The sequence below is a fragment of the Heterocephalus glaber genome, unplaced genomic scaffold (assembly GCF_053883595.1).
Source record: "Heterocephalus glaber isolate CG9 unplaced genomic scaffold, H.glaber_assembly_v1.0 deba00001497, whole genome shotgun sequence".
Lineage (NCBI taxonomy): Eukaryota > Metazoa > Chordata > Mammalia > Rodentia > Bathyergidae > Heterocephalus > Heterocephalus glaber.
Genome location: NW_028258320.1, coordinates 14995452 through 15012337, shown reverse-complemented (window position 1 = coordinate 15012337; position 16886 = coordinate 14995452). Strand labels below are relative to the sequence as shown.

Below are 16886 nucleotides of genomic sequence, written 5' to 3'. Positions count from 1 at the left end.
AACACATGTCATATCTGGTACACTATATACCATTGAACACCTCCCATTTGTGGGAACAAAGCCAATGAACATTGTTCCTCAGGATGGAACTGGATTTGTGTGTGAGTGCTGGGGATGCATCCGCATCATACCTTTACTGTATACTTGTAAGCCTGCTCAGCTTCCAGTTGCCGTCCAGCCTGAAAAAAGTACAGCAGCTGTTGGTAAATACATGTCAGAAGCATCATGGTGGGAAAGTACATCATCTCAGATATTTCTACCTGACACATGGGACAGCAACTGCCCAGTTAAGAGCCTCTGAATTCAGAAGGGAAACAAGAAAATCGAAGGTGATAGGAAAAAGCTGGTATTTTCAAAACTCCTTGATTTTGGAAAATTTAAAGGTATTTTGGCTTCTCATTTTTTTTTCCAAAAGCACCATAAATCATTTATTCATTTTAGGATTGAGGCCACTTTTTTAATAATTGCACATTGCAGTGCTTATATGTGATTTACACTGTTTTCATTGTGATGTTTTAAATGCTTAGGAATATGTCTGGATATGGCATTTGCCAAATTGTAGATATAAATGTGACCAAATAATGCCACATTGGGTTTTAAAGTGATATAAATTTATGTCCACTAGCAACTAAGAGAATCTTTATCAATATTGGTAATATCATTTTAATTTTTTTTTTTTTTGGGTACCAGGGATCGAACTTGGGACCTTGCACTTGCAAGGCAGGCGCCAGAACCACTGAGCTAAATCCCTGGTCCCATATATTGATTTTTATAATCTACTTCAGCAAACTACATGTTCCTATTCTCTGCCTATATTTAGTCAGGTTGTTTATGGTTCTTTTCCTTTTTGTAGGAACTATTCATATAACCTGAACATAATCCTATTTTAGTGTTCTTGTTATACATGAGTTGCCAATGTTAAAGTAGTTAGTTTTTTGGTATTTTATTTTTGGTTTGTGCTTTTACGATCCTAAGAAAACTTCCATACCCCAAAGGCATAGAGGTATTCTCTACATTTCTTCTAAATATTAAGATTTTGCTTTTAAGATTTGGGTCATAAAGCCGGGGATTTAGCTCAGTGGCGCCGCACCTGGTCCTGAGTTCGATCTCTGGTACTGCAAAAAAAAAAAAAGATTTGGGTCTTTAAGCCACAGGAACTGTGTGTGTCTGTGGTATGAAGTAAGGAACTGATTTTTTTTTTTTCATATGGACAGGAACCAGTTCCCTCACCAGTAGTTTTTGAATAATTACTTGTTTCTCATTTTAAGAGGGCTGTATTGTCTTTTAAAAGAGGTCATTACAGTATAATTGACATACCATAAAATCCACTAATTTCAAAATTCAGTTGTTCATTGGTTTTCTTTTTTTGTTTTTGAGACAAGGTTTCACTGTGGAGCCCAGGCTGGTCTTGAACTCTCAGTGATCCTCCTGCCTCAGCCTCTCAAGTGCTGGGATTACAGGCATGATTCATTTGTTCAACCATCCAGTTTTAGAAGACTTGTATTACCCCAGAAAATTCTTTCATGCCTGTTTGTAGTCAGTCCCATTCCCACCCGTGGTCCTAAGTAACTATTAATCTGTTTTGAGTCTCTAGTTTTCCTATTTTCAAATAAATGGAATCATATATAATCTTTTTTTTTTTTTTTTTTGGTACCGGAGATCGAACTCGGGACCTTGCACTTGTGAGGCAGGTGGCAGAACCACTGAGCTAAATCCCCAGCCCTGAAATCATATATAGCCTTTTCTTTGGTACCGGGGATCGAACTCTGGTCCTTGCGCTTGTGCAGCAGGCGGTGAAACCACTGAGCTAAATCCCCGGCCCTCCATTTTAATTGTTGATAGTACTCTATTGTCTAAATAAACCTAATTTAGCCATTTATTGATGGAAATTTAAAATGTTTCTAGTTTTTAGCTTTTAGTAAATGCTGTGATTAAAATTCACATACAGGGCCGGTGCTTGATCTCAGTCCAGTTAATTGTGAGATAGATATACATATCTCCTTATCTTTTTTGCTATTTGATCTATCACTTTCTGGAAGAAGTATATTAAGATCTTTCTTTCTTTTTTTTTTGGTACCAGGGATCGAAGATCTTTCTTTTTTTTGCCGGAGGCAGGGGTACTGGGGGTCGAACTCGGGACCTTGGGCCAGGGATTTAGCTCAGTGGTTTCGCTGCCTGCTGCACAAGTGTGAGGACCTGAGTTCGATCCCCGGTACCAAAAAAAAAGTATGTGCTTAAATCCCTGGCCCTAAGATCTTTCTTTTTTATCCTTTTAGCTTACAGGTGAAGAAGCTGAGGCCCAGTAAGGTTAAGTGACTTGCCTTGTATCCCACAGCTAGTTGGGATAAGAACCCAGATATTTCTTACACTGATATTTGGAATAGTTATTCCCGAAAGAAAATCCAGAAACATTTGGGGGGGAGGGGTTGGTTTAGTTTGGTTTGGGTTTTTTGAGACAGGGTCTCACTGTGTAGCCCGGGCTGGCCTTGAATTTGTGGCAGTCCCCCTGCCTCAGCATCTCCAGTACTGGGATTTACAGGTGTGCACCACCATGCTCAGCTCCAATAACTTTTATTTTGTTCATTTCCCATCTAGTTATAACACTCCCTGTCAATTTGGTGTCATATTGACCAATGGATGACTAAGGGTAGCTCTCATGACTCCCAGTTTGATCTTAGACTGAAATGCAAATAATTTAAGTCTAACCAAAGAAGGGGTTTTTGTTTGTTTGTTTGTTTTTGGTACCAGGGATCAAACTCGGGACCTTGTCCATACAAAGCAGGCAGCAGAACAACTGAGCTAAATCCCTGGCCCAGGAGGTTTATTTTTTTCGTAGGTAAATCACCTATCAGGAATTCCCCTAATACTTCCTACCCAATTCCCCATCTGAATCAAGGACAAATACCCTCAACCAGCAATTCAACAGGAAGAAAGACTCACAGAATATCTGCTTCACTGATCCTTAATCTAGTTTATGTTTTGATAAAACACTGCTCCTGTCCTTTAAATTTTTTCTTTCTTTTTTTCATTATTTATTTTTTGAGACAGGGTCTTGCTATGTAGTCCATACTGGATTGAACCATGTAGCCTAGTAGCCCATGTCTGGCTCAAACTTGTGATCATCTGTTTCAGCCTCCAGTGCTTGGATTACAGGTATGGCCCACCACACCTGGTTTACACTGCTCCCATTTTTAGAGCTTCCTTTCTAGAAAATACATTTGAATATAACTTTTATCCACATTCCAAGTAGAAGATGCCCAGATTTGGCCTTTTGTCATAAGTATAATGACCAAACTCAGAGCCCATTAAACTTCAGCTATCATGCATTAATGGCCATCGGTCTCTTGCTTACTTGATCCCTAACCTCTGGCCCCTGACAGGGCAGTATAAAGACAAGAATTCTACTCACTTTCAGGCAGACCAGAGCCAAATATGCCCATACTTCAGCATTATAGTTGTTCAATGCATTGGCTTCAGAGAGAGCATCCTCAGCCTCCGTGAGCTCATCGAGCTTGAGAGAAAAGGCAGCAAATGAATAAGATGAAGTGGTTTCCACCTAAGCCAGGTGGAGTCAACTTAGCTGAAACCACAATGTCCAAGTAATGTCCATTATCTATATTGTCAAATTTTCTATTTTTAACATTCCAACAAAATTTTATGTGGTATATGAGCCGATTAGAAGTAGAACTGGGGCCGGGGATTTAGTTCAGTGGTTCCGTTGCCTGCCTCGCAAGTGCAAGGTCCTGAGTTTGATCCCCGGTACCTAAATAAATAAATAAATAAATAAAAGTAGAACTGGTCTGACTAAAAGAAGGGAATCTGGAGCCCTGCCTGGTCGGTTCTCTACTTCTCTCCTCTTTCCCTCTGCATCCGTCTACAGTAATCCCATCAGGGCATCTGTGAACCTTGGAGCTTCAGGTGCCAGGACTGGAAATCCACAAATACTCACTATCATCATTCAATGATTTCCTCAGACACAGTGGGCTCTAGATACATTTTCAGTTTTTTCTTTATACATCTCTTTCTTGAGAGTAAAATCTAATTGACCTGTCAAAATACTACTGTCCAGAAAGCTTCCTTTCCCCTAATATCACTTAGTAACAGCAATCAACACAGTGTCTCGGGTCTCTAGGGTGCTGCCTGAGCTCCGGGCGTATGAGATCATCACTACTTCCTAAAACTGTGAGTTCCCTTTTTAAAACCTTCCAGAGGCCACCTAAGGAAAGAAGACTTTCTAAAGATACAGGCTCAGAGAAGAAACACCATTAAAGTGCAAAGCCACACCTGGCTTGGTTTTTTTGTTTTGTGTTGTTTTTTTTGGTACCGGGAATCAACCTCGGGATCTTGCACTTGCAAGGCAGGCGGCAGCACCACTGAGCTAAATCCCTGGCCCATGGCTCGATTTGTTTTTAATTGAGTAGATTCTTTATCACCTATATCATCTTTTTCTTACAGATAAAATCACGAAAGAGTATCTAAACCAAATAGCATTAATTTTTTAAAAATCTATCTTCCTGATTCTGATTTTTGTAGGATTTTGTTTTTGTTTGGGGACAGGGTCTTGATACATACTCCAGACTAGCTTTGAACTCACTACATAGCTCAGGCTGGCCAAGAATCTGACGTGATCCTCCTGTCTCAGTTTCCTGCGTGCTGGGATTACAGGCTTGTACCATCATGCCTGGCTAAGGATTTTCAAAGGATATTTTGTTTTCCTAGTTTTGATTGATCATCAGTTCATGAACAACTTTGAAGAACAACTTTTCATGAGTGCAGATTACCTAAAATGCCATCCCACCATCATCACAAACTCCCAGTGTGCTTAGAAAATCAAGGAATTAAGGTCATTTGTGTGCCCAGGTCTAGCCCCAAGCCTTCATTCACTTACCCGGTAACAGGCGATTCCCAGTCCCAGCCAGGTAAGGCAGGAAGGAGATCTCTTACAGGCCTGCAGGTAGGTTTTCTTGGCCTTCTCGTACTATAAGAAGAAAGAGCTGCTGTTCTAGAAGCTTCAAACACTGTACTACTAGGAATATTATGAGACCTCTTGATAGTTTCACTTCAGAACAATCTAAGTGACTCCTTGGATTGTATTTTTACGTCTAGTTTAAGGGTGCTATTGCAAGTTTGGGGAGAGGAAATGGATAGACAAATCAAAGAGAAGACTTCCATCTGGAAGCAGTTCCAAAGACATGTATAGTCTCTTCAGGAAAGGGATTACATTGACGCTCCAGCAACCACAGTGATTATGTGAGTTCCACCTGGACTGTATGGACTATCCCCTTTCACTTCCGAGTGACATCATGTGGTGAGATGGTAGACGCTGAATCCCTGGACTGAGGCATTCTTGACATAGCCTCATCATTCTGAGAGTCTGTCCCCTTATCATACTTGGTCTTAGAGGTCTCAGTAGTACAGGAGACATTTGGAAAAACTCAAAACACAAACTTTTACTGGGAACCCTAGCATGCACCTATACTTCCAGCTACTCAGCTGACTAGGGGCTAAAGCAGAAGGCCTACTTTCGAGCCCAGGAGTTGGAAGCCAGACTAGGCAAGAAAGATAGTAGTGAGACTCTGTCTCCTTTATTCATTTCTTTTGAGACAATGTCTCACTATGTCCCCAGTTGGTCTCCAACTCCCGGGCTCAAGTGATCTTCCTGTCCCAGCCTCCCAAGTGCTGGGACTACAGATGTATGGCAGTCAACAAGACCTTGTTGCTTTTTAAAAAACTTTCCAGTGTGAGAGAAGGGTCATCTATAGTTGGGCCTCAGCAGACCACCTAAGGACTGCTTGCCTAGTGACTGCAGGTCAGCAAGAGCTGTGAAGATGCAGTTTGCAATGACATCAGGAAGAAAATTCTTCCTTATTTACTTCACTGCAACAGGACAATGATTCCTCTCAAGCCTATTGGAGCCTTCCCACTTACATTATAAGGTACTGCAACTTCTCTTTGCTGCTATTTTATATTCCAGGGGAGAAGTGGAAAGCAGAGAGTCAAGAGACCTTCAGTAGAATGTCATTATACTGTCATTACACATTAGCATTATAGTGGGCTGATGGGTCTACCTTTCTGTCTACTTTGTATGTATTTCCTACATTATGGGAGGGGAGTGCTAGAGCCAGGTCAGACGGCCCTGAGCAATGGGGTTGGCCTCAGTTATATTAAATACAACTCTGTGTTGAGAAGGAAGTTTGGAGAAGTCCTTTTTTTTTCTTTGAGAAGTGCTTTTGAGGCCCATGATACTTTGAGGCCCATTGTCTCTTCTTTACCTCTTTCTCTACCAGATAGATGAGCCCAAGGCGCAGAAAGATGAAGTGCATCTCAGAAGCATCCACTACAAAACTAACAGTTCGCTCATAGCATGCCTTGGCCTCAGTGTGATTTCCACTCAGAAAACAGAGATGGCCCTTCAGGCCCCAGACATTAGGATTCTGAGAAAACAAGATACAATTAGTATATGGAATGACATGGTATTTAAAAGCAGGTTAAGGGCTGGGGATTTAGCTCAGTGGTTCCGCCGCCTGCCTGGCAAGCACAAGGTCCCGTGTTCGATCCCTGGCACACCCCCACCCCCCAAAAGTAGGTTAAAGTCCTTCATTTAACATTTACATTAAGATTAGTAAATTTTCTTTTTCTAAGAGCACTCAGAAAGAGGGTCATTCATTTGTTCTGGGGTTATTTTTCTAGGTCTGCCTTCTCATTTTCTTCTTGCACTCTTTGAAGCCATTTTGTCTTTGAGGTGAATATCAAGAAAAACACTCAAGTATAACCAGGATAATACTCACAAGGAGAAAAAGAAAATCTGGAAAACTTGAAATAGATGAACACTATCTGCTAAAGAGCTGTCCTTATCCTTTTCTCTGCCTTTTGCAAGACTCATGATTACTTAAGAAAAACAAATGAAGGATATAAATAGACAACTTTATTGGTGACCTTCACCCCTGGTTATCAGAAATCGACCTGTAATATAGCACAACTTTTTCTTTTTTTGAGATGGGGGTCTCACCTTGTTGCCCAGGTTGGCCCCAAAATCCTGGGCTCAGTTGATCTTCCTGCCTCAGCTTCCATAGTAGCTGGAACTAGACCCATGTGCCTCTGTGTCCAGATGGCACTCTTACTTTTAATAAAGCCTACTCTTCCCTTCTTCCACTCAAGGGGCTCTATCAAGAGTCATTACCAAGTAATCCATCTGGGCTGCTTCTTGAAGGTATTCCTCTGCCTTGGCAAAGTCCTTCTTGAGAAGGTGTGTCTTGGCTAGAACCAAGTAATACTCACAGCTGGGTCCTCCTTGAGGGCATAACAGCTCGTGTGCAAGCACTCTGTGCACATACTGCAAGGAAACCAGAGCATAACAAGCATGTAAATGCCTACACTGCATTCACCCCATAGCTTTCATGGTTCAAGGGTTCTGTCTCTCACAATAAACAGCAAGAAACATCTTACAGAATGAAATTATTATCCTGAACTTCAAAGTGTTGGGGTGAATTACATTCAGTACTTCATGAATAGAATCCAACATAATTCTAGTCTTGCTGGCCATCATACTTGGTGAGTTTTAGGTTGCATTTATTATGCAGTAGACAAAGGCACTTCATCAACTACCCCATTTGGACATAAACATTTGCAAACAGCTGTCACTGTAAAAATTCTAGGATCAGAATCTTACAAACAAATACATGTTTCTGCCATACCTCCAAACATTTATGTTTTGTTTTAGGTTTTTTTGTTGTTTGTTTGTTTTGGGGTTTTTTTGGTACTGGGGATCAAACTCGGGTCCTTGCGCTTGCAAGGCAGGTGGTGGAACCACTGAGCTAAATCCCCGGCCCCTTGGGGGTTTGTTTTTGGTACCAGGGATCCAACTTGGGACCTTGCACTTGTGAGGCAGGAGGCAGAACCACAGAGCTAAATCCCCAGCCCCCAAACATTTATGTTTACCAGTTTTGTATTGGGGGATATTCTTTCTTTTGTCCACTCTAAAAAGGCTGTAACTTAGACAAAGTCAGATGAACTTGCTAGGCAGAGGGCCTTTTATTCTTAGTCTGTTCCCATCTTTCCTATGTAGGAAAATACTGGAGGCAGTGACTGCATCTTTTCTCTCCTCTTCCTTCTGGCTCTCTGCCCTGGGGAGAGAATGACTTACTTGACTGCAGAGAGAGAGCCTGTTTCTATTGGGAAGGGTTAATGTGCTAAGGGTCCTGCTTAATGCTGCCCAGGCCCACCCAGGTCATCCTTCTTGCCCTTTCTTGAGTTTCTCTGCCCTCAAGGGGGCCTTGTGCTCTGCAGGGTCAGGGCCAATGCCCTTGGCTCCTGGATTTTGCTGTCACCCCTCCTGAGTGCTCAAGGATATGCATCTTGTTTCCCATGTGGTAGACATGGTTCTATAGGCTATGCTCCTCTGAGAAGAGGCTACAGTTTCCCAGCTGCTCTACCTGTGACTACATAGGTAAGTCAGATGTGAGACCAGTAACATTCTCTGGCCCAGTTTTTTGTTTGTTTGTTTGTTTTTCCAGTACTAAGGCTTGAACCCAGGGCCTTCACACCGAGCTGTATCCCCAGCTTTTTAATTTTTATTTTGAGATAGGGTCTTACTAGGTGGCTGTTTCCCAGGCTGGGCTTCAACTTTTGATCCTCCTGACTCTGTCTCCCAGAGTGCTGGGATTACAGACTTGTGCTACCATGCCTAGCTACAGCACAGTTTTACCAATAAAATTAATCAATTTAAGCCTCCCCCAAAGCACTTTGTTTTAAATTGGTCAACCTGGAAGAGAAGGCAGGTATGACTGGGCTCCTATGAACCTCCAATACTCACATGATATAAGTTCCCATAAGAAAGTGATATCAGGCTGCATATGACTTAGAGCCTGATTTTGCTCTGTGGGTATTCTACAGGGAGAAGGCTTGCAGTGATGTCTGCTGATGCTGACTGGAGAGCAATTATTCATATTTGGATATTCTTCTCATTAAGGTTAAGGTATATTAAAAGTATATTTGAAGCACTGGAGTACAGCTCAGTGATAAAGTGCATGCTTAGCATGCACATGATTCTGGATTCAATCTGCAGCATTAAAAAAGTATATTTGACTTCTTGTCACAAATGTTTAAGCTTTCAAATATACCATTATGGACAGAATAAATAGTTCACTAAAGTATTTCCATCTATTGTGTCTTTCCAAATATTCTGACCTGCACAGCATTGACTTTCATCAAGAAGCGTATGGTCTCCATGAAGATGGTGACAGGAGTTTGAGAAATGCCATAGTGAGGGGTGGGATGCAGAAAAGGTGCTGGATCTTGACATTTTGATGCTTCTGAAAATATTATATTAAAAGGATAGAAGATCAGATGTAAAGGAAACAATGTCAGAAGCTCAGACACACTAATGTAGCCAGGAGAGTATTCTGATATAATGTATGAGAAGGATCATATTGTGGAAAACAACAGGAGGCCTCCAGCAATGCCCCAGCAAACAGAACTCAAAAGTTCTTAAGTCTACTGGTGGATCCAAAGACAAGTCACAACCAAATGGAAAGGTTCAAAAAATATTCAGATTCCTTTGACTGTGAAACACAATTTATTGTTTTTCTAAAAATGAAGACTCATTAGAAAGTCATAGGTCTTTTGTTGGGTACTTCTATGAGTTAAACATGAAATCTTTGCTTACTGAAAGAGTTACATGACTGAGTTTGGAATTTCAGACTAATTGGAAGGAAAGTAGTCAATATTAATTCAAATGAGTTAGGATTTCCACTTTTATAATCATGAATTTTGTCCTTGTCAAATTTGTTTATGCCCCTCTTTCAAGTGGAAATCTTGATATCTAGTTACCTTTCTTGGCTGGTATCTCCTTGAAAGCCATGCTGGATAGTTTTGGTCCAACACTTGAATCTTGATATTGTGTAGTCAATATAGGTTCTTTTGACTCAGACTGCAGTTTAGGAGAATCTTCAAGAATATCATCAACAGTGGAAAACACAGCTGCAGGTCCTAAACAGGTTAAATTTTGATAGGGAAAAATCTTTCTACCTTGGGTATTAACATTTGCAAAGCATATTCCCCAAATACTGCGTGAAGGACAGACTTGTTTGATGGCCTCAAAAAATTACACTCTCCCCAAAATAAAAAAACCCAATCAAAAAATGGGCAACTGAAATGAATAGATACTTCTCAGAAGAAGAAATGCAAAGGTTCAGTAAATACATGAAAAAATATTCAACATCTCTAGCTGTGAGAGAAATGCAAATTAAAACAACACTGAGATTCCACCTTACTCTGGAAAGAATGGCCATCATCAAGAAATTGTAACAAATGCTAGCAAGGCTGTGGGAAAAAAGGAACTCTTCCACATTGTTGGTAGGATTATAAACTGGTCTTCCATATTGTTGGTAGGATTGTAAACTAGTAAAACCATTATAGAAATCAATATGGACAGTCCTCAAAAAACTAAAACTAGAAATTCCATTTGACCTAGCTATTCCCCTTCTAGGTATCTTCCAAAAAGAGTTAAAGACATCATATTGCAGTGATACATGTTTATTTATCATGTTTATAGAAGGACAATTCATAATAGCTAAGTCTGGGGAGCAGCCTATATGTCCATTAACAGATAAATGGACAAATAAAATGTGGTATTTATGCATGATAGAGTACTACTGTGCCATGAAGAAGGATAAACTTGAGTCGTTGTAGGAAAATGGGTGCACCTTGAGACCATAATTTTAACTGAAATAAAACAGATGCACAAGTTTAAACATCACATGGTTTTCTTTTCTTTTTCTTTTTTTTTTTTGTACTGGGGATCAAACTCAGGACCTTGCGCTTACAAGGCAGGCATGGTGCCACTGAGCTAAATCCCCAGCCCCCACATGCTTTTTTTATGTGAAAAAGCCAACATATAAATAAAGTACAAAATAAAAGACAGACAATAAAGAAGAGAAAAAAGTTATTGTAATACAGCATGGCCAATGTATCAAAAAGTGTACCTTGATTCAGTATAATTGTTTCTGTGTCTTACAGGTTTTTGGTCCATTAATCTGGCTGTTAATCTATGTTTATAATAATTAACTTGATAAATAAATCTGATGCTGCCAAAAAAAAGATGTATTATATACATGTACCAAGTCCCCACAATGAATGTAATCATTATGTATTGCAACTGTGTACTAATAAAACTTTAAATTTAAAAAATGAAAATAGCTGGGGATTTAGCTCAGTGGTGCTGCCACTTGCCTCGAAAGCACAAGGTCCTCAGTTCAATCCCCAGTGCAAAAAATAAATAAATAAATAAAAATGTAAAAAGAAAATGTATTTATATACAATGGAGTACTACTCTGACATAAAGAAGGGTAAACAAGTCATTTGTAGGAAAATGGATGCACGTTGAGACAATGTTAAATGAAATAAATCAGATGCACAAGCTTAAATATCTCATGGTTTCTCTCATATGAGAAACTCACAGTACAAATGAAGAGCAAAGTAAGACAGATAAAAGGAAATAGGGAGATAGACGTTTTACATATAGGAAGGGGACCAAGAAATGGAGGAAGGGGGAAAGAGGAAGGGGAAGGGAATAAAAAAACGAGTAAGAGGCCGGGGATTTAGCTCAGTGGTTTCGCCACCTGCTGCGCAAGTGCAAGGACCCGAGTTTGATCCCTGGTACCAAAAAAAAAACCGAGTAAGATACATTATGTACATGTACCAACTCACCATGAAGAATGTGATCTTTATGTACTACAAACATGTACTAATAAAAAAATACATTTATCCCAGGCTGGGGATTTAGCTCAGTGGCCACCATGTCTGCCTTGCAATCACAAGGTCCTGAGTTCAATCCCCAGTACCAGAAAAACAAACAAACAAATACATTTATGCCAAAGGGAAAAATAAAGCAGCAATAACTAAAACTGTAGTTAAATAAGATAATAGATAGCAATGGATCTATAAACAATTATAAATTACTTTAAACAGAGTCTCATTGAGGAAAATATTAAAACATTAATAACACAGAAGATCAGGGCCAGGAATTTAGCTCAGTGGCACCACGCCTGCCTCATAAGCGCAAGGTCCTGTGTTTGATCCCTGGTACCACAAAATAAATAAGTAACACAGAAAATGATCCTAGAAAATGGAGAAACCTTCCACACACTTGAATTGGATGGGTCAATAATATAAAATTGTTAACTATCCCTAAATTAACCTATAATTTTAATATAGTCCAAATAAAAATTTCAGCTATATTTTTAACATATACTTGATAAACTCACTATAAAATCTCTGTGGACAAATAAAGGCCCATGAATAGCTAAGAAAGCTAAAAAAAAAAGCAGTTATGTAGGGAAGTTGATATAACAGATATTAAGGCACACTACAAAACCAGAACAGTAAGAGTATATACGTCACACTCCTTTTTCCTATTTATATCAGACAATTACAATAAAATGAAGAGTTCAGAGTTTAAGTTCTATACTTTTTTTTTTTGGTACCAGGGATCAAACTTGGGACCTTGCGCTTGCGAGGCAGGCGGTGGAACCACTGAGCTAAATCCTGGCCCAAGTTCTATACTTTTAATCAAAGTGGAAATAATTGTTCAGTAGATAATGTTGAGAAAAAATAAGTCTGAAGAAAAATAAAACCGAATGTCAACCTAGTATCATGTTCAAAAATGGATTCTCTATAGACTAAAGATCTAAATGTGAAACTATTATAAAGTTATTTGAACAGAAAAGAACTACTAAAAGAAAACTTTAGAGGTATAAAACTATAAAAGATATAAAATTCAACAACACAATCAGCTGACAAGCCCTAACCGACATCTATAGAACAGTCTACTCAACAAGAGCAGAATACATCTCCAAGTGTAAACAGATGTTTACTAAGATAGACCATATGCTGGGCCCTAAAACAAATTTCAATAATTTTAAAATGATTCAAACTTACAAAGTATATTTTCTAACCACAATGACATTAAATTAGAAACCTAAAACAAAGATATCTGGAGGAAAAAACCCTCAAATATTTAGAAAATTAAAACCACCTGGCTAAATAATGCATGGTCCTAGCCATTCAACCCTTAAGTATTTACCCAAGAGAAATGAAAGCATATATCCAAATACAAATTTGTAAAACGATGTCCATGGTGGCTTTGTTTTAATAATCCCAAGAAAGAAACAACCCAAATATCACCAACAGATGAATAGATAAATAAATTGTGTTACATCTATTTAAGTGGATACAGTTTAGCAGTAAAAAGGCATCAATGATATAAGCAGCAGCATAGGTAAATCTCAAAATAATTATGCTCAATGAAAAAAAGTCAAGCAAAAACAAGAGTATATGTTGTGTAATTCTATTTTAGAAATTCTAAAAAATATTAGAAAAGGCAAATTCAAAAAAAAAAAAAGAAAAGGCAAATTCATCTATAGTGACAGCAGATTAGTGGTCATCTGGGAAAGGGAGCAAGAGAAAGGTCAGAACAGGGAAGTATTAGCTATCTTTTTTTTTTTTTTTTGGTGTTAGGGATCGAAACTTAGGACCTTGCACTTGTGAGGCAGGCGTGGAACCACTGAGCTAAATCCCCGGGCCTTTGTATTTGTTATCTCAAGTGTGGTGAAATTTTCATGGATGGGTCTATGTGCCCAAATGTATCAAATTAAATACTGAAGTAGATGCAGCTTATGAAATGTCAGTTATGCCTCAAACTTTAAAAATGCATGCACACACAATAATAATGTACATATGCAAGAAGCACACCAACAAAAGCACACATATATGGGAATGAATGATTTCTTAAAGTAGAGGGAAAAAATAGCAATGAAGAACAGTGAAAAAGGGGTGCATAAGCAAACAATAAATTTAAGAATTATAAGATTAAAAGAAAAAAGGGGGCCAGGGATTTAGCTCAGTGATTCCGGTGTCTGCCTCGTAAGCACAAGGACCCGAGTTCGATCCCTGGTACCAAAAAAAAAAAAAAAGAGTGAAGCAGAATTAAAAAAAAGAAATGGAGGGCTGGAGATTTAGCTCAGTGGTGCTGCCACCTGCCTTGTAAGCCCAAGGTCCCGAGTTCGATCCCTGGTACCAAAGAAAAGAATTATAAGATAGAAACTTTCCATGGTGGAGAGGAGGAGAAGGAAACAGAAAATCATTCCAGAATTGTATCCCTTTTTAAGAGATACTGAGGAGGATGATAAATTCTATAAGATTCAAAGAACAGCATGAACAGAAGCTTCAGATCACTAATCTTCTGAATGAAGAAATATTTAGAAGTCTATCATCATAGCCCTGAAATAACTAAAACCCTAGTGCTCATGCATTTAACGAATATTTACTTAGTGCCTACTTTGTGCCAGGCCCTACACACAAGGCCAATAAGTTTCCCAACAGACACTCACCATCTCCACTCCCGTTCCTACCTGGGGGGGCTTCCACCTTGAGAACTGTTACAGAAGCATCCTTTGTAGTTCCCCAAGTTCCTAAATTAGCTTCTATTTTCCTTCCTTCTTCAATGTCTTCAATAGTACCAGTGCACTTTTGCTTCATTACTTGTGCTTGAAACGTTTGTGCCTGAAGCTGTTTGGAGGCTTCATGAAATGCCATTTCCATTCGAATATCATTGCTTTGAATTTCGTAGTATAAACCTGAGGAAGGAAAAATGTTGAAATAAATATGACTAATTTTCTATTATCATATGAGGAACTGCAACACTTCACTTATTTTTCCCATAGTTTTACCAAAGTTTAGGAACTGTATTGTCAACCACTGAAGAGCAGAAGAGGAGAGAATCTTTTTTTTTTTTTTTTGGACAGGGTCTCGCTACGTAGTTCAGGCTGGCCTTGAACTCACTATGTAGCCCAGGCTGGCCTCAAACTCATGGCAATCCTCCCACCTCAGCCTCCTGAGTGCTGGGAAGAAGAGTCTTATAATGGAAAAAAAAAATGCTATCACAGGAAAATAACATACCAAGTAGAGTCCAGGCTACAACATTGGTTGGATCTAAGCAAGTGGCATCCTCAAAGAAAATTTCTGCTTGCTCATAGTTCTCCATCAAGACAGCCAGCACACCACATAGCAACAGGCTGAGAAGAGACAGCCAACATGGTTAACAGCAGGGGCCCATGCCACATTCATGGAAGCAAGACAATTTCATGTAGAAGTTCATCTGCTTCCACACATTCCTAATCTCCCTTCCACTTCTACCTGTGGATATGACTCTCATTCAAGGACAGGGCTTTCCGAAAACACTCCTGTGCTTTGATGTTGTCTTCAGTTAGGAGGCAGAAAGCGCCATAATCCAGCCAGTGCTCCAGGTTCTGGGGCTCACGGACCAACCTCTAGGCATGCAAAACATCAGGAGGGCCAAGGTTATTGCAGCTCTATGTCCTGCTTTTTGTGCATATAACATCATGCCATAGGGCCTAGACAGACTCTGTGAGTTCTGTGAAAGCAGAGGCCAGGACTTCTTTTTTGCTTACCATGGAATCCCAGAAGCCTAGTGCTATTTTATTCTAGCTTTTAGAAGGTGGTCAAAAAACTGTTGAAATAGGGCTGGAGATTTAAACTGTTGAAATAGGGCCCACATTCGATCCCTGGTACCAAAAAAAAAACCTGTTGAAATAATTCAAGAAGAGATTTCTCAAGCCATTTCATTCCAATGTGTGGTTACTCAAAATTCATTCCATATTTTAGCCGCCTAAAAAATTCACTTCATGTTCCATCAACTATATATAATTTCTGCCATAATCTCCAGATAGCAATTATGAGTTTATCTACAACTCTGGGGTGGGAGGAAGGTGCTCTTAAAAAGTGAAAACTACAAACATTGGGCAAAGAAATTAAGACATAAAAGAGTGGAAAGACATTCCATCTTCATGATTTAATATTATTAAGATGTCAATACTACCAAAAGCAACCTACAGGTATGGTGAAATCCATATAAAACCCCAATAAAAATCCTTCAAAAGTTGGACACAGATTTACTACATGTCCCAGTAATTTCATTCTTTGGCATATAACCTAAATAATTGAAAACAGAGGGCCAAGGGTTTGGCTCAGTGGTTCCACTGCCTGCCTTGCAAGCACAGGGTCCTGAGTTCGATCCCCAGTACCAAAAAAAAATTGAAAACAGATACTGAAACAAATGCTTATAAACAAATTTTTTTTATTTTTATTTTTTTTTCCAGTACCAGGGATGGAACTCAGGACCTTGTGCTTGCAAGGCACGTGTGCTACCACTAAGCTAAATCCCCAGGACTCCTATTTTGTTTTGTTGTACAAATATGTACTAATAAAAAATAAAAATTGAAAATGAATTAAACAAATTAATTTAATGATTACATTCCTTGTGGGGAGCTGGTACATGTACATTACACATACAAATGTTGTTTTGAGAGTTCTTTATAACCTAGATACAATTCTTTTATCGGGTATGACTTACAAATTTTTTTATAATCTGTACTTTTTCTTTTCTTTTCTTTTCTTTTTTTGGTACTGGGGATCAAACTCAGGACCTTGTGGGCCGGGGATTTAGCTCAGTGGTTCCACTGCCTGCTGTGCAAGCGCAAGGACCCAAGTTTGATCCCTGGTACCAAAAAGAGAAAAAAAAGGAAATTGCTGTTTCTAACTCTGTATGAGAATTGATTATAATACATAAGTATTTGAGGGCCAGGGATTTAGCTCAGTGGTTTCACCACCTGCTATGCAAGCATAAGGACCCGAGTTCCATCCCCGGTACCAAAAAAAAAAAACTCAGGACCTTGCACTTACCAGGCAGGTGCAGTGTCACTGAGCTACATTCCTGGCCCTCTTTCTTTGCCTTTTATGGAACACAAGTTATTTATTTATTTATTTATTTATTTATTTATTTTTGGTACTGGAGATCAAACTCGGGACCT

At 39.2% G+C, this 16886-nt stretch overlaps 1 protein-coding gene across 4 annotated transcripts in view; it reads right to left on the bottom strand.

The window, feature by feature from the left end:
- The window catches only part of Cfap70 (cilia and flagella associated protein 70), a 53607-nt gene that overhangs the window by 287 nt on the left and 36434 nt on the right, over positions 1–16886 (bottom strand). For all 4 annotated transcript variants that reach the window (XM_021259607.2, XM_004846274.3, XM_087185404.1 and 1 more), the window contains 10 exons: positions 15193–15326; positions 14956–15071; positions 14409–14633; positions 9829–9987; positions 9187–9311; positions 7181–7333; positions 6273–6434; positions 4889–4978; positions 3410–3511; positions 132–179 (listed from right to left, as the gene is read on the bottom strand). In XM_021259607.2, the coding sequence (XP_021115266.2) occupies positions 132–179; positions 3410–3511; positions 4889–4978; positions 6273–6434; positions 7181–7333; positions 9187–9311; positions 9829–9987; positions 14409–14633; positions 14956–15071; positions 15193–15326 (1314 nt within the window). The remainder of the gene's footprint in view (positions 1–131; positions 180–3409; positions 3512–4888; positions 4979–6272; positions 6435–7180; positions 7334–9186; positions 9312–9828; positions 9988–14408; positions 14634–14955; positions 15072–15192; positions 15327–16886) is intronic.